We start from the raw sequence: 26,667 nt of genomic DNA on the forward strand, positions 1-26,667 counted from the left end.
ACAAACCCACCCCTCTCTTCATTGCTCCGCCTCCGAAACTCATACTCCAATCTTAGCCACTCTGCTCTGAGTCGGACTCAAACCGCTGCCCGATCGATGCTGGGATGCGAGGCGAGTGCACTACTAATAACGCTAAACACCTCATTCTCTAGCGGCCGTCAGTGCGCAGTGGTTTACCTGCACAACTCTCACTATCTGGCCTCTGTTACACACGCAATGCGAGTGGATGTCTGTTTATCACAGCTGACGCGCAACAAAATGCTTCACGAAAAATAAAGTGCAGTTGATGAACGAATGACAAGGAAGCACAAAAAATGAACATGCAGTACACAAGAGTAACAAAGTGTTCGTTGTTATAGCCAACAGTACAGCAGCTCCAGACAATCAAAACCCAGTGTTACTCACATGAGAAGCGGGATCAAAGCAGTTTTCAGGCCTTCCCTCTTAGCTCTCTCCAGCACTGGAAAGCTTTTCATATATAAACCGGGTCCTAAAGCGCTTGCCCAGGCATAAACTTTCATTCCAGTGATATTCTTTTGAGCTGTTTTGTATTGTGTCCCATTTCTCGTTCTGCAGGGGCTTTTTTTCTTATTTTCTAATCTCCCTCTTGCTCGTTCTCTCTCCTCGACCGTCATACGCCCCCTGATGCTGATTGGTTAGACATTTGTTGTTGGACTCGGCCCAACTAACTTCCAAACAGTGGATTTGAAATATCACTGAGTCCCCCTTTAAGTTTTATTTAATTCCTATTAATTGATGACTTGATAAAACTTGATGATTCTAACTGTCCCGTAACAGGGAAAGGACAACGTTTTGGAATCATTTTGTCATGAAGAATGTCTTCTGTTAATCTCGCCCTGTTAGAAATAAAAAGAGTCATTATCTGTGATTGAATTTTCTACTTATCTGAATACTCACTGCTGGTGATCTTCCAGTCCTTTAATAAGTCAGTTAATAAATCTCTCGGAACTGAGTTCGACCTATCCTCAGAGTTTGGTGTGTCTGTTACAACAGCACAGTCCTTTTTCTTGCATCTGGTTGTTTTACCACATCAACGCCCTCAGCTTTTGACTTCTCCTAGTTGTCAACTTGGACAATGTTTTTGCCTATACTTGTGCTTTGTGTTCCTCTGACAAATGGTTTAGACCATGGAATCATGGGTCTAAATGGTTTGCTGTGATTAGTTGCATGAAGCTTAATCTAATGATGCTTAAAGGGGTGGTTGATTATGATTTCACTTTTTTAACTTTAGTTAGTGTGTAATGTAAAAAAAAAAATAACACCAAATCCAAGTGGTGTCTCAGAACATTTAAAATCTAAAAAGAGAATTTCTTTCTGGGCTGGCCTCAAAACCTAAAGAAAATGTTCAGTGTTGGTTTTCCTTAGATTACATTATAAACAATATGATTTGCCATCTTATATTTTCACATATACAACATTTAATAAAAATAACACAATTACAGATTAAAAAAACTATTTAAAATATGTGTAAGTTTACATCAGTTTGGTACTTGCTGTCGTTTTGCATACAATGAAATCAAAGCACTATGGTTATGACAAAACACATTTTGTTATTCACTTGAAGCAGGGTTGAATACATACACTCAACTGGTAGTGTCCAGGGGCCGGTTGCAACAGCTGTGTGTAGTTTTGATGTAAAGGAGGCCAAGTTGCACCTTACGTTATATTTTTTTAAATGCACCATTAAACTTAGTATAAAATATTTACGGAAGCCTCCAACCTGGAGTAACGGTTGGAATAAAATAGCAGACTGACTGAACTGCATCAATACGCTCTTGTTTTACCTGACAGACTTCAGTTCTTTAGACATGATAATGCTAACATATCCACTCATGTGCATTTCACAAGTCAGAACATTTTTAAATGACTTTGTGAGCGGCTCTTCAACATGAAGCTGTCCTAAACAGCTCGCCTCTGTGTGCATCGGACCGTGTTGTGCATGTCAAATAAAATCAGTCAAATTAAATAAATGTAATTTCTTATGTTTTTTTTTTTTTTTTTTTTGTATCAGTATTTATCTATGGATCCTTATTAATTTCAAAAACAGTTTCTGAACGTTATTTACATTTAAAAATACCTATTATTTTATACATGATTAAGTATTATTGTATTTTATTGAAAACTTATTTTTACCGTTGCTCTAGTGGTAGAATTTTTGTTAACAGTAGAAGAGGTTGTGTGTTCTAATCCGCCCTCGCCTAGTTTTTTTTTTTTTTTTTTCCTCATTAAATTCAAAGATGTCCATCAGTGGTTGCATATCAAGAGCAGGGACATGTTTGTGTGCATTTGTTTTGTGATTTTACTGGAAAAATAGAACCTCCGCAACTGCGTTAAGCGATCGATTAACGCGCCCATCTGTGCTGTGAAGACTCTGTGCATGAACGTAAACTTCGCCTACTTTTTAATTTGATTGGCCATCTCAATCATTTTGACTTTGATGAGCGTTCTTAGACCGCTGAGGCAGACCAGACTAAAAATGTACAAACGGCGATTTGGCCATTTCTAATTATTGGGGGGGACTTGTCCCCCTCAGTGTCTATGGTGGTTACGGCCCTGCATAAGTCTATGCATCGTGTAATATTGTGCACAGGCTCGTTTGAATCAAGATCAACTGCCCTAAAATATTTATGCGAATTACTCTGCTTAACTAATGTTTAGTGAATTTACAAACTAAAACGTGGCGCAAAGCCTAACGTGTACACTGTTACATTTGCATATGTGGCATTTATCTACAAAAACTCGGTGTAGATTTCTCTTATTAAAACAAGTATGCTGCTTCTATTCTGCTAGTTAAGATCTTCTCAAACTAGACATAACAAAACGAGACCATCTGTTGAGTATGATGTTTACAGATCACATTTTCAAGTAAAATGGTAATTGTTTTTCTTTTCATGCCATGAAAAATTAGCATTTCTTATACATCAGCAAATTTAAAAGCTGTTGTTAAAAAGTTGGTCTTTCTCTATATTCACTCTAAAGCTAAGACCCCCTCGTTTGCCTGTTCAAACAGGTGGCAATGATTCTTTTAGATATACAAAGATGGTGCACTCATTACTTATTAATAGTAGAAATTGCAAAGGCATAGGAATAAGAACCAATTGGTAAAGTCTTTGTCACTGCAGCTGCCAAGCTACCAAAAGACAGTGTTCTGAGACGCATGAACTGCATTTGCTCATTGGCTCATCCAGCCCAAAATATAAGCTTTTTAACACTATGAGCATAAGAAACAATATTTTTGGGATAGTTCATATCAGATTTGTTGCTGAATTGAATTGTGTTATTTAAATATGCTTGCAGTTTTTGCAATTTCAGGATTTTCAAATATATAGGATTTCTTCTTGGGTGTCCAAAATAGCTGCGCGGCGACATCGCAAATATGGCTGCCAAATGTGAACAGAATTTCCTTGACCGAGTCTTCACTCCTACCCACTGCTGAGTTACTTAGCCTCGCCCAAACACACCCATCTCCGCTCCTCTCCATTTTCCTCCTCAATTCTTCCCAGCCATCTCCGGAGTGGCCCTTAGCGTGAGGCTGCCTCCGCAACAAGGAAGTGCTCTGGCTCCTCCTTTCTTCCTATAACTTCCCTTTCAGTAATACTGAACCAGTGCCTGCCTCTGCTCCACCCTTCACTAGCTATCCACTACCCACATCAACTCAAATGCTCTATGTCATATGTTGAGCATTCCAAAGATCTCAGATCCTTCTAAAAGAGAACCGATAGCATCTCGGCTGGTGGTCTGAGTATGGTTTGCTTTCAGTTACAGGTACATTTCACTAAAATGTTCATCGTGAATGCAAATCACTCTCCTGACATTTTTCAACTGGTTTGGTCATCAGGTGATTCTTGTACAAATCTTAATCATCATGGTTTCATGTTAAGTCCACAAGATGATATTTATTGATGTTAAACCACTGTGTGAATATTGCCATGCTGATGTCACTATTGCTTTGTTCAATAAATAAACATGATTCAAGGAAAACAATCCAAAATAAATGTGACAAATTATAATAATTTGTGATCTCCCCTTTTAGACTGTATATACAAAAACAGCATAAGTAAATCAGTGCTACTGCTTCATTCTATTTCTAAAGATGGATTGCTTAGTTCGGGCTAAGCAAACCGCATCTGCGCTACAAGCTGGCCGCATGCTGCGATACTACACAATTTCAGCTCGTGATTGGAATCTAAAAAGCTATCTTCATAATGCCATATCTACACCACCAGCGCGTTCATTTGTAACAAACACGTTTGACAAGACAAACAGCAGCACTACAACATCTAATGCTATGAAGAAATATACTTAAAGTGGCCTGTATAATCATTACCTTATCTCACCTGTTACATATATGCAGCTTTTTGATTAAACCGTGCTACTTAACTGCCGCAGCAGAGATTTCTCCCTCCGCTTTTCACAGCCACTACCCTGTGGGGAAAACATTGGGCCTCCAAAGAATTCTCTTCTATTTGCAACAACTCCAATGCTGTCTACTGCATCAACAGGTCAAGTTCCTCCGAACTAATGCCATTCCTCAGACATCTAATCTGGTCTTCCACTAGTGATTAGTTTATCAATAAAACAGAACGTATAGCAGAATTTAAAAATCAATTGCCCAAATTCTGCCTTTTAGAAATTTAGGACATTGGCTCCATATGCAAGCTCGTCATGCACCCCAGTGCCCCTCTACTTGGATCCTATAAACACTCTACTCTAATGTTCCAATAAATAATCTTCTCAATCATCTCCATTTTTTCTACAATATAATTTTTGCCAGCAGAGCTCCTGCTATTAATAGCACGCAAATTCAAATATCTGAACCCAGCCTTTTAGATTCTCGTTTGTCACTTGTAAAGTATTAAGCAAAAGCTTATTCCTCCCCTGCAGGAAATCACTAAGAAAACATCAGCAGAACAATCAACACTCTATTCATCCTCATGTTCTTCAGATTTTTCAGATGCGCCGAATCTACTTGCAATTCTAAATTCGATCCACGACGCAGATCCATTTGTCTTTCTCCAATCTCCAAGTATTATACAGCGACACCATCCACAATATCAAGCCTAGCAAAACAGATCAGTTAATGAGCAGCCATTAAATTTTCATTGTTACCCATAGCCCTCCAACCTAACCAGTCCGTTTCCTTATTTTTAGCTCACAGAAGTTTCAAAAATTTTAATTTCCTGTTGATTCCAGCCACAGCTCTCTCAACAGCCTTCAGACTAAAACTTTATTTCCCACTGCCGCAGCAGTGATTTCGGCCACTCTCATCAGCTTTTAGACTAAAACTTTATTTCTATCTACCACAGCAATGATATCTCCCCCACTGCTCTCTAAACTTATTTCTCACTGCCGCAGCAGCGATTTCAGCCTCCACTCTCGAAGCAGTTCTCCAACTAAACATCTGTAAGAACAGAAAATTATCCCTTCACTACCCCAGCAGTGATTTCTCTCTCTGGTCCTGCAGGAGCCTTTCGCTTTCTCTTTTAGCTCCTGCAGGAAATTCACCACACAAGCTGCCTTATTTTTCCCCCAATATGGCAACAGCAAAAATATTCTACTCATCTTTGGGGAGAGGGATTAAATCCTTTAAGTCTTCTGTACTTATATCGCTGAACTACTCTTTGTTGACTGCCCAACTTGCTGTCCTTGTAAATATCTTTTTGGGGGTTTAACTCGGAGCTCGAGCCGAGCCTGGGTTTCGAGCCTCCTTCGAGGACAGCAAACCAAGTTTGTTTTACCATTAACCATTCAGACTGAATGGGCAGGTGAACTTGTGAAATGTAGTTCCAAACGTAGGTTCGGGAGGAGCCTAAACATTCAGTCCCGTCAATCATAATTACGAGCGTATATAAGTAGCAGTCATTGCGTCATCCCAGCGACAATTCTTCCAGTATCCCTCCTCCTCCCCATCTCCTCCTCTATTTCTCTTATTCTCCCTCTACGCAGTACTGTTATGGGGGGGTTTAACTCGGAGCTCAAGCTGAGCCTCGGGTTCGAGCTTCCTTCGAGGACAGCAAGCCAAGTTTGTTTTACCATTAACCATTCAGACTGAATGGGCAGGCGAACTTGTGAAATACCGATAATAAGGGAAGGCGTTTATATAATATTAAAAAAAATGGTAAATACTAAAAGAAATATAAGTGGTAGAAATAGGAAATAAGAGGTAATAATTACTAGGATGAGACTCGGACACATGGGATTGAATGCTTCATTGTTTATAACTGGAATACATGAAACTGGTCTGTGTGAGAATTGTGGGGAGAAAAACAGTGGAGCATGTAATATATGATTGTAAAAAGTATGAAGAAGAAAGAAAGGAATTAATATAATTTTTAAACAAAAAAGGAAAGGTAAATAAGGATTTGGAATATTTATTAGGATATGATTTTAATAGAGATAGAGTTGGATACAGGACATTAATAAAATATATATACTACTGGGTAAGTGAAAGGATTTAAATATAGAACGCTGATGCTCTAGTCTATTCTGGATCTTAGGAGACCACGGAATGAGTCTGGAGGAGCTGAACACGCAGCGCCAGGTGGGTCCTGGGAAGAAGGAATAGGATAGAGCATCAATAAATTATGTAAGTATGAATATTTATTTAGATATGTAAGTATATGTGAAAAATGAGAAAAGAGCAAAAACAAGGAAGAAACTGATTAAAATAAATCATGACTGCATAACAGCAAAGTAGGTGGCGATAGGCACACAGGATGAAGCGTGCCAAAAAACAGAAGAAGAAGAAGAAACAGCAGCTCCGTGTTCTGTGTCCTTATTTTACACATATATTTCCCCTTATCAGGTATGTAATGTACACATTTTAAATGTAAACATATAATGAGATGTTTGAGTTATCAAATTGTAAATTGTTATTATTTATTATGTTGAAGAAGTGATGTTTATTAGTGTAAGTTCAGCACGCATTCAAATTGTGCTAGTCATTGCATGCTAATGATGGAGACGACGTGTTCTTATTATAGTCAATGCATCTATTGAGTAAAATACAAATATAAAATATTTATGATCAAAAAGGTGACAAATATGGTTTATCAGTTACAAATGTGTGTTCTAAAAGTTTGAAGAGTTGATTAAATGGAGTTTCATCTCTATATTTAGAAAAGCAGATGGCATCCCAAAGAGCTATCAAGTTCAAATGTGTACATAAAAAAAGACTGTAGCAGCAATCAAGTTTACGTTATGTGAGAATTAAACATGCATATAAAAAGTGATTATTGTTATAATGAAGTTGCAATTGTGGACTTTTCGACCCACTAAAAACATATTTAAAATGTGCTAAAAGGTGTGTTAATTGTTGGAATATCTACAGTTCATATGTTTGAAATAACATTTAAAGGAAAATTACATGCATGTGATATTGCCTGTTAAAAATGTATTTTATGTAGTTTAAACTGCTCTCATGTCACCCATGTTTCTGCTGTGTTGAAATGAAAAACTTGATAAATTGTTTTAAACATTTTTAATGTAGTGTCCTGTGTCCTTGTTTTATACATTTCCTCTTATCAGGCGGTAAGGGTGCTACATAGGCCTTAGTTCAATTAGGGTATTTAAGTAGTTTTTACCACTGATTCTTGAGATAAGGGACAAAACATGTTTTAGAAGTTAGTTTTTATTATTTAATAATCATTTTTAAATGGATATATTTGTAGACAAAGGTAATGAACCGTGTAAGAGAACAGGTTTTTCTGAAAATGTTTTTCTCTAAAAATGTACATTTATTCACTTCAGAACTTAAAAAGCATTTATATTTTAATTTGATCCATCCAACAACAGTGTAAAGTCTTCAATTATGTAATAATGGTATTCAGTAAAGGAGTGAAGTGGAAAAAAATAAATTCTCTATTTTTTTTTTTTTTTTTTCTCCTTGGGTTAGGTTTATTATGAACAATCCAGTTCCTAAATTCCTTAAAGGATTAGTTCTCTTTGAAATGAAAATTTGCCCAACCTTTACTCACCCTCAAGCCATCCTAGGTGTATATGACTTTCTTCTTTCTGATGAACACAATCTGAGAAATAATAAATATCCTGACGCATCCGAGCTTTATGGCAGTGATAGGGTTCAATAAGTGTGAGCTGAAGAAAGTGCTTCCATCCACATCGCTTCAGAAGGCCTTTATTAACACTCCGGAGCAGTGTGGAGCACATATTTATGATAGATGGATGTGAATGTGGTCTGTTGACAAAACTGAATATTTTTCCACCTTAACCACGTGTTGTACAGTGGAGCAATTTTGTTTTCTTTCTCAGTTGTTGCTGCCTTAATAAACATATCAAAAATGCCAAGATTTATCCCACAACTGTTTACAGAAACTATTACACCAGGATGACGGAGTTGACATGTTAAAGCTGTGACTGCAGAGCACTTCAACATTGTTTGAATAAAATATAAAAAAATATAAAACTTCCAGGACTATGTGTCCTATTGTGAGATCCACAATGAGCAGGGAATAGTAAGTGCTCCTCAGAGTTAAAGGTGACCATGACATTGCCTGATTTATTCAGAATTATAAAACTATGTATATACAGTGGGTACAGAAAGTATTCAGACCTCCTTAAATTTTTCACTCTTTGTTATATTGCAGCCATTTGCTAAAATCATTTAAGTTCATTTTTTTTCCTCATTAATGTACACACAGCACCCCATATTGACAGAAAAACACAGAATTGTTGACATTTTTGCAGATTTATTAAAAAAGAAAAACTGAAATATCACATGGTCCTAAGTATTCAGACCCTTTGCTGTGACACTCATATATTTAACTCAGGTGCTGTCCATTTCTTCTGATCATCCTTGAGATGGTTCTACACCTTCATTTGAGTCCAGCTGTGTTTGATTATACTGATTGGACTTGATTAGGAAAGCCACACACCTGTCTATATAAGAACTTACAGCTCACAGTGCATGTCAGAGCAAATGAGAATCATGAGGTCAAAGGAACTGCCTGAAGAGCTCAGAGACAGAATTGTGGCAAGGCACAGATCTGGCCGAGGTTACAAAAAAATTTCTGCTGCACTTAAGGTTCCTAAGAGCACAGTGGCCTCCATAATCCTTAAATGGAAGACGTTTGGGACGACCAGAACCCTTCCTAGAGCTGGCCGTCCGGCCAAACTGAGCTATCGGGGGAGAAGAGCCTTGGTGAGAGAGGTAAAGAAGAACCCAAAGATCACTGTGGCTGAGCTCCAGAGATGCAGTCGGGAGATGGGAGAAAGTTGTAGAAAGTCAACCATCACTGCAGCCCTCCACCAGTCGGGGCTTTATGGCAGAGTGGCCCGACGGAAGCCTCTCCTCGGTGCAAGACACATGAAAAAACACCTGAAGGACTCCAAGATGGTGAGAAATAAGATTCTCTGGTCTGATGAGACCAAGATAGAACTTTTTGGCCTTAATTCTAAGCGGTATGTGTGGAGAAAACCAGGCACTGCTCATCACCTGTCCAATACAGTCCCAACAGTGAAGCATGGTGGTGGCAGCATCATGCTGTGGGGGTGTTTTTCAGCTGCAGGGACAGGACGACTGGTTGCAATCAAGGGAAAGATGAATGCGGCCAAGTACAGGGATATCCTGGACGAAACCAGAGTGCCAGTTCTCCAGAGTGCTCAGGACCTCAGACTGGGCCGAAGGTTTACCTTCCAACAAGACAATGACCCTAAGCACACAGCTAAAATAACGAAGGAGTGGCTTCACAACAACTCCGTGACTGTTCTTGAATGGCCCAGCCAGAGCCCTGACTTAAACCCAATTGAGCATCTCTGGAGAGACCTAAAAATGGCTGTCCACCAACGTTTACCATCCAACCTGACAGAACTGGAGAGGATCTGCAAGGAGGAATGGCAGAGGATCCCCAAATCCAGGTGTGAAAAACTTGTTGCATCTTTCCCAAAAAGACTCATGGCTGTATTAGATCAAAAGGGTGCTTCTGCTAAATACTGAGCAAAGGGTCTGAATACTTAGGACCATGTGATATTTCAGTTTTTCTTTTTTATTAAATCTGCAAAAATGTCAACAATTCTGTGTTTTTCTGTCAATATGGGGTGCTGTGTGTACATTAATGAGGAAAAAAAAAATGAACTTAAATGATTTTAGCAAATGGCTGCAATATAACAAAGAGTGAAAAATTTAAGGGGGTCTGAATACTTTCCGTACCCACTGTATATCACTATATAAAAGTTAACACAAAGTGAGGACACAACTTTGATTGCCATTTTTTATGGAAAATATAATTCAACACTTACTTTTTGTATTGTTTGATATATTACAGATCTCTGCCTTTCGATTTAAATGTATATTTTTGAATTTGTTGCATTTTTGAACACTTCGTTTGGCAATTTTACATTGTGACCTCATGCTGAGGACAGGCTAAATTACATGTGTTTTCCAAGTATAGAGCATGTATTTAAAATAATATTACCAAAATTATTTAAAAATAAAAGCAATGAATGAATCAGTGAAACGTACCCTAGAAAAAAGCTGGTGTGCATCTTGAGACAAAACAGTGGCACTGATGTATTTTGAGATCTGTCAGTACAAGTTGTTTTCAGTTAAAACAGCTCAAACATGCATTTTAGTCTAGGACTAGCTTAAGCCTCGTCTGTGAAACGGGGGAAAATGTATTTCTAAGTAACTAAATATATAAATAAAGTAACTTTGACTATACTATCCTTTTAGTCAACTAATAATTTCCAATCTGGAATTTTTTTTTAATTACATACAACATGGAACAATAAAAGTATATAGCAATTTAAAACAGCCATGATCTTATAGTGTATAACAAGAGTATACTACAAAGTTACTCAAAATAGCACTGCTTATAATAGAAAGCAGTACAACATAGACGCTGGAAACGAACCTAAAGAAAGAATGATATTTGCAATACCATGAGGTCTGTGACCACATTGCAGCTGTACTTCCAGAAGCTTCTTGTTCGTGTATGTGTTCTTGTAATGAACGATTTTGCACATCATAAAGATGTGTGTTGAATATAACATGTAGTGGTCAGATGATCCAATGATGGGATGGCCTTTAGAATTCAAATTCTGTCTTCCCAAAAAAACAAGGAAGAGACACTTTCAGCTTGCCCTGCTTTGCTGAGCTGATGTTTTCTGGTGTAGACTCAGCTGGTCTCCCTTCATGTGGTTGAAATGGTATTGCTAGGTACGCAAATGACCATGCGTGGCAAAGCCTTGTGCAAAGACAGTTGCTCACAGAATGTGCTTCCATGACAACAACAGGCCTGCAAAATCTCTGGGACTCTCTGCTCTCAATTTTAACTTTTTTAACAATTTTAACTTATTCTATACACCAGATAATGTGGGCAAATGCCCATTTGAGAATAAGGACATGTAAAAATAGTATTTCTTAAGAGTTTACACACAATATCATTATTGCTGCCTGATGCTCCCCAGATTATCTGGAACATTTTGTCATATGACATATCTGTTGCATCTTTGCTCTTAATCTTAATTTATGGGCTACACTGTAAAAAAAAGTAAAGTGCTGGCAGAAGAGTTGCCAACAATCTACTGTAATTCTACAGTATTCATACTGTGAAGTTATTTTACAGTTTTACCCCAAGTGTAACCAGCTTCTCTTTCAGTTTGAAAAGCAAATGTGTCATGTATTTCCTGAATATCTTTGATAATTGTTTGAATGATGGAGGATGGAAGCCTTAACTTTGCTTGCAATTTCAAATAAAACAGGGCTAATTTTTTCAAGAATAGGGATTCATCAGCAGTTTCTGCAAATACATCTGATGGCTCATAATCTGCATCTCTGGGAGGGTCAATCTGCATGTCAGACTGCTCTTGTTCGCTCTCATGGGACATGCCAGGATTCACTACTGAATCAACCACATGTTCATCAGCACCATCTTTATGTTTCATACTCACGTGAGATGTGACCGTGGATAAAACAAAAGCTCTTGTCAAGCAACTGTTTTCCCCTCTCTGATGTGTATTTTCAAAGGAGAATAAAAGGACTTCAAGTTCTTACACTTTTCCCTGCAGAAATCGACATGTCAATTCAACTTCATGACACTAGGCTTAACCACAGATTTGCCATGTCTGTAAATGTGACACCTAAAAGCTGCAAACCTTAGAAAAGACCTACTGCAATCTGGCAAAACACACTTAAAAATTAAATTAGGTGTATTTTTATGAATTCTCATGTGCCTGTGCGTTTACATGCACGTTCTTAAGCCGATTATGCTTAATAAGTCAACAACGAATGTGGTCATGTAAACGTGGTAACCCGTTTTCTTTTATCGGAGTAAGGTCATAAACGGCTTAAGCATAAACCGGTTGGAACAGATAGTTTTTTGCCTCCTTCCCCAATTTTCAATTTTCTTATTGAAGTGCGCATGTGTGATACGTGACAGAAACGTATCATTAGTGCAGATTTTAACGCATCCAGACAGAGCGAGCGTTTTGCAGGAAAGGAAGAAGGAAATATCGCAAACACAGACTCTTTCAAGACCCAGAAAATTGTAAAAATGTGCTCTCATCTCTCGTGCAGCAGAAGTAGAAGTGGTTCAGTCAAAACGCTGCATCTGTAACTGCATGAGAGAATAATATATGAGCCGTAAGTTTCCCGCTGACATGTTACAAGCTTTATTTAACATCACAACTGACATGTGTGTAGTAGGACAGTCTAGGTCCCGCCCTGTTAAACGTGGTTGTCACCTGAATGACGGGTGCGACAGCCTATTGGCTGCCGTTCCGGGCGTATTTAAGGCGTAGTTTATGTCACCTGGGTGCGCATCATACAATTGTTGTTGTGTGCGCGTGCGCAGCTCTGCGGGAGGTATGTATCTAGCTGTTTGGCTAACGTTGCCGCTAGTGCCTGTGCACTATTTAAGTGTGTATATTTGTTATATCCAGGTTATGGTCAGGATTGGTGCGACGTTGCAGTTGGGTACAGGTTGTCTTTTCACCCCAGGTACGTTAATTTCAACGGATTAATGCTTGTTGTGGTGTGACTCGTGGTAACTTATGCTTCGATCGTATTGCAGTTTGTGTGTGCTCTGATGGAACGCCTGCATATTTGCAGTTCGTCGATTACAGATAAAGCTGTGAGTAACTGAACCCGTGTGTTTAGCGATCTACTTCTGGGTATGTATATCTAGTCCCTTGAGCATTATTGGGATGGTGTCTTTGACTGATTTTATTAACTTTTGTCTATTTTAGTGGGGCAACTGCCCGTGAGCACTTGCAAATGCTCCTTAGACAACGTTAAGACTGCACTGTTTGTTCTGCTGCTATTTCTACGACTGTGTGACTGTTTTGTATTTGATTTATTACTTTATGATCTTGTTTGTTTTGTGTGTGTGTGTGTGTGTGTGTGTGTGTGGTGTTTTTTTTTTGTTTTTGTTTTTTCATGCTGGTGGTCTAGGTGGAGGGTGGCTAGTCCGAGCCGTCACTTAAAGTGAGATGTGCCGTTCACGGTGCATGTTTAGCCCCACCAGTTGTTATGTTGCCACCAGCAGCGTGTTGGTTTTGTTTATTTTTTGCTTCCTTTGATTTGCGCTCTTCCTAGGGACGGCGTGGAAAAATCGGGTAATATCTCTTACCTGGGAAGATCAAGTGCTTTTTTTTTTTTTTTTTTTTTTTTTTTTTATTTCATGTGATTTTAATTTGAAGCCTTATTATTTATTTTTTCACTTGTATTGTTTGCTCCATTTTTCTTTTCTGGTTTTGTTCTTTTCTTTAACCACTTGCTGCTCCATGGCATGTCTTTGGGTTATACTGATATATCTTTCCACATGGCTAAAGGTTAAAAGTAGTTCCTAACTTGCTGATTTAGGAGAAACTCTGAACAATAATGGGCGTGTCAGTTCTAATTTTAGGACTCCTACATTTTTGCTCTAAGAGTATATCACAAATCATTTTAGTGCTAAAACTAGCTCCTAGATCTGTGAAAAGTTAGGAGTAGACAAGAGGACTCCTAAGTCACAAAGACAAACCTAAAATGGCTGTTGCTGGCAATTCACGTCAGAATGTAATTAGAATATGTAAATTTTAGAAACATTTCACGACAATTAACTTTCAGAAAGGTATCGCCTTAATCGCAAAGGTATTATGAGTGTAGTAGAGCTATTCACACTTCGGCAACAATTTGAAACAACCCACCAGAGACACCAGAGATCAAGGTTTTGACAACTCTACACTACTTGGCCACAGGGAAAATGCAGCTATGCAGCACAGATGAACTAGGTATATCTCAGCCATCCGTCAAAAGAATAGTGCATCAAACAATAAATGCCCTCTCCAGACTCCACATTGTCCGACAATTCATGATGCAGAAAATCTTTATTTTAATATAGCATCTTTTTTATTTTAAAATCTTTTTTTATTTTTTTTTATCTGAGAGTGGGCATTCCACGCCGAGTTTAAAACTGTTCAAGGCCGGACAGCAGATAATTAGTAAAATTGAAATCTGGGTGGTGAGGTAGATAGGTGAGAAATATTCATAGGAATCGTTAAGTAGTTTTTAGATTTTTTTTATTGACTGCTTTCATCACCGCATTGTTATACTAGATACATAAATTGTATGCTTCTTTTCCATCATAGAGGCCCTCCTGATCTAAAGGCCCTCTTGAGGCACTGAGCTGTCTGAAAGTAATGTCTAATGTGGGAAATGTGACAGCGTACCCGCTTGCAGATGTCCTGCTCCAATTCAGGCCAGTAAAATAGCATAGTGAGTTTTTTCCACACCACAATGTCCTTCAAGGGGACTTGTGTGAAATTCAACAACAGTTCTGTGTGCCTTTCAGGTGTCAGAACCACTTTGGCAAGATGCTGACTCTGGTATTCTTTCTTTCTTCAGCATATAGCTCACCATTTAATGAATGTGTATTAGTAAATGAGGATCAGAGTTTCTAGATGTGAGAATGAAGACACACTTACTCACCCCTCAGTGTGAAATTGTCAGACCTTCTCTTTATATGATACTGTTTCTGGCTTGAACAGCCTTCTGGGTAAAGCTTACACTGTAGAAATGTTCTCAATTCCCTTGCTTTACTAAAATTCATCTTGCCTTTTGTGTATATTTTATGTTGTCTGGTTTAGTATCTATAAAACTAATCTGACTATTCATTACCCAATATGTGTGCCTCCAGTTAGGGGGTCTTAATTCATTTTTCTCTTTATCTCACTTTATTTTTTTTATTTCCTAATAATGTTAAAAAAAAAAAGTGTTATACTTTTATGGTAAATACTTCACTGTAATGTGTTAAATTCTCAAAGTTTATAATTATATTAATTCAGTATAACTGAAATGTGAAACGTGAAGGTGTAAAAAAAAAAAAAAAAAAGTTTAAGGATGTTCAGAGTCAAAATGACCCCACAATGAAAATGAATGGGAAAGGCGATTAAAAAATGAGTGTTTTATCTTATTTGTGAAAATAAATGAATCAGTCTGATACTAAATAAATCTGAAATTTCTGCACATAAATGAAGGCCTAGTACACAAATACAATATGGAATGAACAATTTGATCATCATTAAAGTGTTTTTTTATTAAAATGTTACATTTCATAATGGCGTAGTTGAGTAACTTTGTAAATAGATTAAAAAAAAAAAAAAATACAGTATATCCCCAAAAACATAGCATAAATGTATAGTTAAGAAGTAAATAAAAAAGATATATCATTTGTATTATTAAAAATGAGTATTTGTATACAATTGCTCTGAATCATTTTGACCCCACATTTTTACAGAGTCAAATCAGCTTGTGCCATGAAGGAAGTGATGTGATTGCTAACAGCCTGAGACATCTTTCATGACTGAACTATTTATGTCTTCTGAAAATTTATTTGGTCAACATTTAGAAGTACACTTGCATATAGATGATGGTAAAGGTAGCAGATATAGAAAAAACAGCAAAAACATTCAATTTGATTTCATCAGCCTGAATATCCTTTATCTTTACATGTAGAGGAATAGTTTACCTCTAGACTGAATTACAGTAATTATTTACTTCTGAATAAATGCAATTATTCCTTAAGACCAAAGATTTTTAAGATAGCTGGAAATTTCTCTTTGAACATTAAGACTAAGCAACAAGATGCAATACAAATGTAATACAAGTTGTTTTCCACATGCCATGGTTTATTATATGGAATGACAGCATAATATTCTAACATATGAAACAGTCTAACTGATTAAAAAAAGGCTTATTGAAACATTAAAGATTAAATACTCATGCATTGTATGAATATTGATGATATATTTTCAGTTCATTCAGTCCATGCATTCTTTAGCTTCAAACCCCCTCATGGATAGATGTAAATGCACATCATATTCCTTAGTACTGCAGTACAATGTATAAAATGACTTTCTGGTTGGTGCCTTATAGCAGACACTCATTTCACACAATGTTGTCCTTCTGAGTTGTGCAGAGGTTGATAGTTATGACAGAAATATCATGCAGTCAAAAATGAAAGCTACTCGTTCTTTTTGTGGGTCATTTTGATCATGGTCTCAGGTGAGCGGTACAGGAAGATGAGCTTGTCAAACAGTTGCTCTTCCATCTCCATCTCTCCAGCCTCTCGCACAACAAAGATGTCATTGCACAGTTTGAGCACGCGGTCCACGCACGGCAGCTCCTCGTACATGATGGATCGAGATATGCCCGTGAAGAACTCCCGCACAAACTTACCAATGACCAGCACCACGGACATGTACAGACCCACAATGCTGCAGTGTGAGAGAAGAGAAAACGAAGATAGATTTGATATTTTAAATCATCCAGTTTATTCAAAAATTCATTTCATAGGATTAGTGAGTATTTTGGCTTAAAAAAAATGGCTTAAACTCACCCATATCCAGCTAGGAAGCCCACACTGGATGGACTGACTTTATCATTGAACACCACCATCTCAATACTCTGGCATCTGCTGGCTGGAGGCTGAGGAAAACACTCTTCCACCACCCACCACTGCGGCCCCATCTCTGAGGAGCTCCCGTTACCTCGCTGCAGCTTGATGGACAGAGGACGGAAGAACTGTAGATGACGATCATCCGAGCCTTTGGAATGCTCTGTGAATGATTAGGTTAAAGTCATGAAAACATCCTGCAGATATGATTTTCTAATGCCATTCATTTAAATTTATTCCTTTAGCAGGCGCTTTTATCCAAAGCAGCTTACAAATGAGAAAAACAATGAAGCGATTCATCGCAAGGAGGCAATAAACACTAGAAGTGCCAAAAATACAAATGTTTAGAGTTGATAACTCACCCACTTGAAGTCGATGTGCCACTTTAGCAACAGGTCCGGAAGTTCCTCTGATATACTTTGGCAGCAGATTTTCCAGCAACCTGACAGACATCAGAAAACTGATTGAATAAGAAGTGGCAAAAACAGATGTAGAGAGAGAGTGCACATTTAAACGTTCGAGGAACACGTACAGTGGACGGCTGTGTGTCCCTCTGAGCATAGACACCAGTTCATCTCTCAGTACGCTGTCTTCATACTTCACTGTGTGTTCACCAGCCGCCTCTGCATTCATCACCAAAGACGCGTTTCTGCTCAAACGTGCAAAATCACAATGACATATTAGACGTCCTGTGAAGTGTTAAAACATTTTTATGATCATGAGATGAGACAGGAGACGACATGAGTGAGAATATACAGCACTGCTTCCCATCATTGTACACTTTGTGCCGAAGTACCTTTACATGCTCTGACAGGATGTATGGGACTGCCTGAACAGATCTTTTGGGCTCAAGACCTGCTTTGGATCCTAGTTTAAATAGTTTATTTGACATGTTTGATTTCTATTGTAAAAAACAATGGGGATTGAAAAGGTGTCTGTTCCACCACGAGGTGGCGATATCGATACTCTGTTATTAAGACGTGAACTGTTTTGGATTGTGACCTTGCAAACCTTATCAGCATTGGGGTTAAATGATGAAGCACTATTGAATGTAATGTTGTAGTGTGTTTTTATTGTATTTCTAAGTGTCTGTTTGATTGTGAAGGGATGATGTAATTTTGTTAAGATATGAGTTGTCTGATATTGTGATTTCACAAACATTATTATATTTGTTTGTAAATAATGAAACATTGCTTATTTGTAACATTGATAAGTGCTTTGGATGTTTGAGTCCTTGTTGGTGATTGGTTCACATGTAGTCGATGACACCCATTGGTTGGGACTGTTTTAAATGTCTTGTTTGTAATATCATTCATATGCCTGATGAAGGTCAGTGGACTGAAATGTTGTTTACAATAAATTTCTATATTTAGCATGTACTGATAGTGTGCGGGATTGCTATTTTTTATTTTGTATTCAACAGTTTTTGTTTGATTTTTTTTCCTACGCACCCATCGTTTTCCCAGGTGTGCTGAGTTTGTGTTGAAATGGTATGATTTGAAATAGAGACTTGAGACTTGACCCAGCCTGAAGTACTCCACCGGACTTCCTTGACTGGTTTAGCGGTAACAAGCCAAAACGTTGGAGTTAAGGTGGTGGAAGGATGCTGGAAGAACTGTCGTAAGACAGAGGTAAGCAATGGCTTATTTGAGAACAATTAACTATACTTTTGTAATTTTGTTCATCTAGTCTGTAAGCTTTTTAAGGATAATCTTAAAGGGTTAGTTCACCCAAAAAAAAAAAAAAAGAAAGAAATTTCTCTCATTAAGTACTCACACTCATGTCGTCCCAAAGTGCAATGATGTTGCTGCCTATATGTGGTTCAGAAACCCTCAGATTTCATCAAAAATATCTTAAACTGTGTTCCTAAGATGAACGAAGGTCTTACGGTGTGGAACAACATGAGGGTGAGTAATTAATGACAGAATTTTCATTTTTGGGTGAACTAACGCTTTAACTCAGTACTGTTATTAAACATGTTCAATTACAAACTCTGGGCAAACTAGTTTGATTGAAACTACAAAGTAATATTAGCATTTTAAGGATCTAAGACTTTTAGTTCCTGTCTCTGCCACTAGAGGTCATCCTCTAGATATTTTTATTTCTGTCCTTCTTTATTGATATTAAAGTTTATTTTGCTCATTGTGTTTTATTCTGTTTGGTGTATTAAAGTGGTATTCTCATTTTGTTTCTTTGCTGAGTCTTTAGTTGATAGCCTGTGCTCTAGGCCTTACCTTCAAGTGGATTTGGTTGTGAATTTTTAGTTTAATTCCTTGTGGATTTACTTACTTTTTGGATTTAGGATTTACCTGTACTATTTTGGATTATATTTGGATTTTTGACTTTTGCCATTCTACTGCCTCCAGTGCCATTGGATTTTCTGTTTGCTGAAGCTCTTGAAATTTTGTTAAATATTTTGCTGTCACTTTTTTTTTTTTTTTTTTGGAGACTTTTTAACCTCTTGCACCACCTCTGCATTGTGGGTTCTACATTTCTCCTGTGGCGCGTTTATTAAACACCTTCCTTTGGCAATGAAGACCTACGTTTGAGCCTTGCTCATGACAATTGCAATGCAGTATAGTCCCATTTCAAAAAGGCTACAAGGATCATATCTCCTATTGTTTAAATTTTGAAAAAAAAAAAAATGTACTTGTTTTTGCTGAAACAAAAGCCTTGGCCTGCATTATGTGTGCAGTTGTGCTTGTGAGAGCATACCGCAGTAAAGTCCAGCGCAGTGTGATGTAGAAGTGTGTTGAGTTGCTGAGTTCATGGATCATGGCGTCTCGGCTGGCAGGACTGACGCTCCACAGCAGACTGGCGTCACTTTTGATCTTTGCCGTCACTATGTCCTCTGCCATATAGTTCACAATGAACTGCATTGCCGACTAATTGAGGCACAAGGAGGACAGTTTGATCAGACCGACAACAGAAGGATGACAGTCTAGCTGTTTAAACTCAAGGTTCAAAGTGTGATTTGTAGATAACTATGTGGGAAAAATGTAATGTGTACCGGGTAAGTGGCGTAGTGATTGGTCATCCTCTGTAAGGCTGATTCAGAGTATATGATCAAATTGTTCTCCTGAGCACTCATGCTGAACAATGGCTGTAAACACACACACACACACACACACACACACACACACACACACACACACACACACACACACACACAATAAGAAATGTGCCAAACTGTCGTTGCCACAATTTAGCAGTTTAGATGATTGGTTTAATTTATTTTGCTCCTATGAGCTTTCAGACACTGTAATGAGAAGGAGATATAATTTTATTGATATAGTTGTTTTCGAAAAGTTCTGTAAAATATGCTTCCACATTGAGTAGGACCCTATTTCTCAAGCTGATGCAATGAAGTTGAAAGCACACAATTCTCTAGAATGCCATTGTATGGCATGTCAAAAATTCTCCTCACCAAAATTTCTGGAATAAACGCATCCATTAATTAGGAGCAGGTGTCCACATACTTTAAGTCATGTAAAGTAGCTGCAGCCCAGAGATTTCCCAAAGAGGATTGGGATTCTTCAGTAATAGTTAAAGCCCTTTTGGAGCTCCTGCTCCTAACTGCCACTGCTTTTTGGAGTTCTCTAACTCCTCTTTGGAGATCTCCACACTGCTGCTATATTCCTCTTGCTCTTTTAAGTCATAACTAGGAAAGGTGTGAGTCGCAAGGCCTAACCCAGTCTATATTGCACATGGAAATGATCATTTTTTCCCAGCTCTAATACATATTTATTCAAATATATTCATATAATAATTATGTATATTAATATATAGACGTATTTCACAGATATAAAGCATATATGTAGTGAGCACATATACACTGATCAGGCATAACATAATGAGCACTGACAGGTGATGTGAATAACACTGATTCTTTCTTCATCACGGCACCTGTTAGTGGGTGGATATATTAGGCAGCAAGTCAACAGTTTGTCCTCAAAGTTGATGTGTTAGAAGCAGGAAAAAAGGGTAAGCGTAAGGATTTGAGCGAGTTTGACAAGGGCCAAATTGTGATGGCTAGACGACTGGGTCAGAGCATCTCCAAAACTGCAGCTCTTGTGGGGTGTTCCCGGTCTGCAGTGGTCAGTATCTATCAAAAGTGCTCCAAGGAAGACACAGTGGTGAACCGGCGACAGGGTCATGGGCGGCCAAGGCTCATTGATGCACGTGGGGAGCGAAGGCTGGCCCGTGTGGTTCGATCCAACAGACGAGCTACTGCAGCTCAAATTGCTCAAGAAGTTAATGCTGGTTCTGATAGGAAGGTGTCAGAATACACAGTGCATCACAGTTTGTTGCGTATGGGGCTGCATAGACACAGACCAGTCAGGGTGTCCATGCTGACCCCTGTCCACCGCTGAAAGAGCCAACAGTGGACATGTGATCATCAGAACTGGACCACGGAGCAATGGAAGAAGGTGGCCTGGTCTGATGAATCACGTTTTCTTTTACATCACATGGATGGCCGGGTGCGTGTGCGTCACTTACCTGGGGAACACATGGCACCAGGATGCACTATGGGAAGAAGGCAAGCCGGCGGAGGCAGTGTGATGCTTTGGGCAATGTTCTGCTGGGAAACCTTGCCTGCCATCCATGTGGATGTTACTTTGACACATACCACCTACCTAAGCATTGTTGCAGACCATGTACACCTTTTAATGGAAACAGTATTCCCTGGTGGCTGTGGCCTCTTTCAGCAGGATAATGCGTCCTGCCACAAAGCAAAAATGGTTCAGGAATGGTTTGAGGAGCACAACAATGAGTTCGAGGTGTTGACTTGGCCTCCAAATTCCCCAGATCTCAATCCAATCGAGCATCTGTGGGATGTGCTGAACAAACAAGTCCGATCCATGGAGGCTCCACCTCACAACTTACAGGACTTAAAGGATCTGCTGCTAACATCTTGGTACCAGATACCACAGCACACCTTCAGGGGTCTAGTGGAGTCCATGCCTCGACGGATCAGGGCTGTTTTGGCAGCAAAAGGAGGACCAACACAATATTAGGAAGGTGGTCATAATGTTATGCCTGATCGGTGTACTGCAGATAACAATGTCACTGTGTAAATTGCACACCTCATATCCCAATATGCTCAGCTGGATGGACACATCTAAAGGTTGATTGGTTACTCCTGCTACAGATTTAACCAATGACATGAAGAGAAGAGGGAACCAGACGATGCAGATGAGAGCAAAAATGATGAAGCCGCCCATGGTGTATTTCACCACCTTCTTCTTCCTCTGTCCACGTCGATGAGGGTATTTCTGTGGTCAGAAAACATTCTGAATACACCTGTGATCACTGACACACAAGTTAGAACCTTCTCGATTTTATTATATTATTACGTTTTTGCAATGTAAGTTTGGTAATTCGCCTAGGATTGTGTGACAGACACTTAAAAATGAAGTTTTCAAATGGTTTTTATTAGTATTTTATTTCTCTGAATTTGGTCTGAGATTGTGGTAGTAAAATTGAATCAACATAGAAACATTCTAATATTACAGGTTCTGAATGAGAAAAAGAAATGAACACATCTGAAACTGTTGTTTGTGCTAAAATGACAATGAACCCAAATGCATCAGTTTAGAAAGACCAATTTTCACCTTTTCTGCTTCCCTCCAGCACTTGAGGATAAAGATGTTGGCATAGATGTCCTCCACACAGATCCAGTTAGACAGGCTAAGAGTGGTGTCTGTCCACACCCAGTCCATCACGGCCCTCAACTCGGTCAGGAACGGAACCAACCGGAACCTGTGGGGGGAAAACAGCCCATTAGAGAGACAGACACACTAACACTGGTCTAAGATGACAACTACACAAGCAAATCATGAATGCATCATGCTTCTAAACTGATTATTTGAGCTATAGAAATTATCCACACATTATTATAATTTTCAGGATTTCTTTCCTTTTTGACCAACCAATAAATTTTCAGTCATTAATGATTACTTCATTACCATTAAAAAAAAGAAGAAAAAAGATGGTCTGGTAGATTTTAATGTGTGAACATACCTCGTAACCTAAATTGTACTGACTTTTTAAATTATTTTTTGCATTGCATTTAGAGTAAGTAACTATGACAAATTATAATGAATTACCAAATAAATACTAATCACAATATTAAGTGCACGACGAAGAAGGTGGTGTGAAAATTACTTCCTGCATAGTTATCTATTAATGATGGACCATTATTCTAAAGTGTTACTCTTTTCATTTAGTAGACCTGGCCCTTTGAAGTTTCATTCATTCTGTTGAATTTACAGAAACAATGAACAAATCAGTCATTGTGAAGTGGGTAACTGACTTACCCCTGAAAGAGGAAGAGGTTGAAGTAGTTGTGGTTCTTGGTAAGAAAATTTCCAAGAACACGGTTTGGGTAGCCACATTTGATCTGGTAGGCTGAGAGACCAAAATAGATGCACTTGACAAAGTACCACAGTTGAGCAACTCGATTCCGGTTGAATCTCCTGAAATAAGAAACATTGCAGGAAAATTAACATGAGAAATTCTAGTCGCTTTTTATCAGAGACCACAGTTAATGTAAACTTATACTAGTAATTTATACTTTTTTAAAACCTGTAAAAGCTTTTTTAAAACCTGTAAAATGTAAAAGAACGTTATCTCCCAAAATTATGAACAAATTGAGCCAGCAGATTTGTCTGGTCTTTCAGGGGTGGAACAAGGTCAAGTAAGGGCAACGCTTCACAAGTTCTAGTCGGGAAGATCTGGGGTGTACTAAATTAATTTCTAATGATATTCCCATTTTGGATGACACACTGATGGATACCTCCATTTGAGTACAAGCTAAGATTTCCTGTTTTTTTACTCTCAGTGTCAGTTTCTCATTTAAAATAAAAGTCATGAAAATCCTAAAAAAATAAAATAAGGTTTAACAAGTGCTTTGATATGCCTATGTGATAAGTATACACACAAGTATACACACTTCTTCAGTTATTCCTCACCTCTCTGTGACACCAGGCAGTATGAAGAACATCCAGAAGTGGATCCCAAACACAAGCACAACCTGGAAAACACACTTCCCAAGGAGAGTTTTACGGAGATAGAGTGCTCGGTCCACAATCATGGTGCTGAACTGGATGAGAAGCATGACGAGGAAGGCCTCAGGAACCTGGTCTTCTGACAGTGACTCTGTTATATCAGCGGCCGCGCTGTGTTTCTGTATCAATCAATTCAACGCATTCATTAATTGCCAAATAAAAATAAAAAGAAATGAGCACATGCTAGTTACATCTCAACAATGAAATTCAGTAGGCTCAAATGTTCAAATGAAGCTAAAAAGTCTTGGACACTTTAGCATGTTCATCCACCAGGCATGTGTCTTTCATGCAGAGAACTCTGCTAATGATGAAATGTATCTGTTCTGCCATTGTGCTATTTGTGTTTTTATAAAAGTTCACAATGTTGTTACAGATGGAATCTAACACAAATAAATATTAAATATTTTTTTTTTTGTCAGGTTAGATATTGATTGTTAACAACTCAAACTTCTTTTAGGGCGTCTCTAATGCTGCATTCATGTTATGTCGTAATTACCGTAATTACTAGATGACAACACATGACATTCTACTCTGATGTTTACATCTTTGCACTCTGAATTATTTTCTGTGTCATTACTACCAATGGCAAAATGAATCTGAAACGATCCGGTGGTATAGCAATTGTGTGGTACAAGTCGCTACAAATGTATCCGGATTAATGTAGATGTAACCTCACGTGGCTCTAGCTTTTTAGTAATCCCTAGCTTTTTTAGTAATTTAGTGATCTCATTAAAAAAATTAACAGACAACAAAAACACAGGGATGAGAAAACAGCAGTTAAGAAAGCATCTGATCATAGCGATGTGGATATGTTTGTACCAGCTCTGCAATTCAGCTCTCCAGTCAAGTAGTCACGTCACATTTATTATATAGCACTTTATACAAGACTGTTTCAAAGCAGTAGCTGTACAGTACTAAACATGAAAACAGACTGTCACTTTTGCTTTCAATTAGAAGTACAACTTTAATTTCTACTATAAAGCAGCTCTCCAGTGTGTTTGTGTTTCTACTCGTGGACGTCTGACCTCGAAGGACTGAACAGAAGAAATGAACCCACGTCAAAGAAGGCAGAGTCACAGAGCCACACCTACCTGTTACATAATCGCTACAAACCAATGGTAGTTTGAAGCCGTTTACCAGCTGGAGACAACTTTTCCACGTTTGTTTTGGCCAGCTATTTCGTACGGAGCCCCTGAAGGGACATGGAGAAGGAAAAAATCTCTCGCAAAAACTTCTGCATTCCGCCAAGAAATGTTGCATCCCCTCGCAAAGAGCTCAAAAGGTTTTGCAAGTGAACGCAAAGTTTTTTGAGGGAACGCAAAACATTTGCGAAAGAACGCAAAAGCATTGACTTATTATTTTTCCTTCCATCTCATATTTTTTTCCACCACCATGTCCCCTTAGGGGCTCTGTAGTTTCGAACTCCTGAAACAAAGCCCAAATAAACTGTTTTTGGCCTGATTTTGTTCAAAATAACGTCACCAGTTTGTTCTTAGCTTTTAAAATATACTGGAAATTATAGACCATCCAGGGACTTTTGACATACTGCTTTCTGCAATTCCTTAAAAATGAAATACTCCAAACTTAATTGAATTGAAGAGTGAAAAAAATATTTAAGGAATGTGAGAGCATTTCTAATACTTACTCCAAAAGCCCAATATCCAAATATAATGATGATGAAGTTCACCACATCTATCAGAAACATCAGCGCATACACATCACACACAGGGCTGTACTCGGGGTGAATGATGTCATAGAAGAATTGCCTTATGGGTAAGTATATGTGTAGAGCACTGAAAAGAAAAAAAAGTTAACTGAGTATTATTAATGCATTATTTTAATATAGTAAATTCCATGCAAATATGCTGTTATTTAGAAGTACGCAACATACATAAATCGGCCCAGACTGACAATCAATGCAGATGAAATGATAATTGTGAAAAAGTGATTGGTGAGCATGTGTGCTGTGTCTGAGCAGCAGAAGGGATTCTGTCTCAGTATTCCTGACCGTCAGAGGCAGAGCTTGGCACTAGATATTCATTGCACTAGCTGGATAGAACATACAAAAATACTCAGTGACGCAGGCCGAAGTTAAGATGTACATAAGTTGCAGTGAGCCTCTGTGTCTTTCTTGCTTCATAGAGGTCATGTCAGGTAGTTAGTTACTCACATGCCCAGTCCAGTTCCTGTTCATGACAGATGCCCCAAAAATAGCCAAAAATGCTTACTGTATGCTTTCCCCCATTACTTTGTAGTTAAAAATGTTGCACAGAATAGCCCTTATTCAGCGTAGCACCGTATTTAATTTTTGACATGAATGAAAACGAGGCTGTGAGGAATAGAATACGGTGCATTCAGTGGATTGTACTGTTGTTTAACAACACACAGATTGTTCAGCTGACGAAATGTCTTTCCGAAAAAAAAAGACACAAACTCATACTTTTAAAAGTTGAGAGTTGTGAAAATTTCATGATCTAGGATCTTTATACGGTGTGTGCCATTGTAAAGACTGTACATCTGTCCCTCTCAGCCTAATTTCCATCTGCATCTGGCATTGTATGCAACTAATGGATATTAATTAATCTGTAAAATGGCTGATTAAGTGTCAGTGTCTATCTATATTGTCTGAGATACATGTACTGTAGATGGAGGGTTATGTCTGGTATTCTGGAGCCCGTCTGCAG

At 38.3% G+C, this 26,667-nt stretch overlaps 1 protein-coding gene across 1 annotated transcript in view; it reads right to left on the reverse strand.

Annotated features, from left to right (window-relative positions):
• Positions 1–12,971: 12,971 nt before the first annotated feature.
• The window catches only part of si:dkey-11f4.7 (piezo-type mechanosensitive ion channel component 2), an 80,878-nt gene continuing 67,182 nt past the window's right edge, over positions 12,972–26,667 (reverse strand). The window contains 10 exon segments of the mRNA XM_051906099.1: positions 12,972–16,734; positions 16,857–17,076; positions 17,276–17,562; positions 19,629–19,798; positions 19,924–20,016; positions 22,001–22,189; positions 22,529–22,676; positions 23,234–23,392; positions 23,888–24,102; positions 25,629–25,776. Of these exon segments, the coding sequence (XP_051762059.1) occupies positions 16,482–16,734; positions 16,857–17,076; positions 17,276–17,562; positions 19,629–19,798; positions 19,924–20,016; positions 22,001–22,189; positions 22,529–22,676; positions 23,234–23,392; positions 23,888–24,102; positions 25,629–25,776 (1,882 nt within the window). The 3' untranslated portion in view covers positions 12,972–16,481.

This window comes from Ctenopharyngodon idella, chromosome 9, assembly GCF_019924925.1.
Source record: "Ctenopharyngodon idella isolate HZGC_01 chromosome 9, HZGC01, whole genome shotgun sequence".
NCBI classification, from domain to species: Eukaryota; Metazoa; Chordata; class Actinopteri; order Cypriniformes; family Xenocyprididae; genus Ctenopharyngodon; species Ctenopharyngodon idella.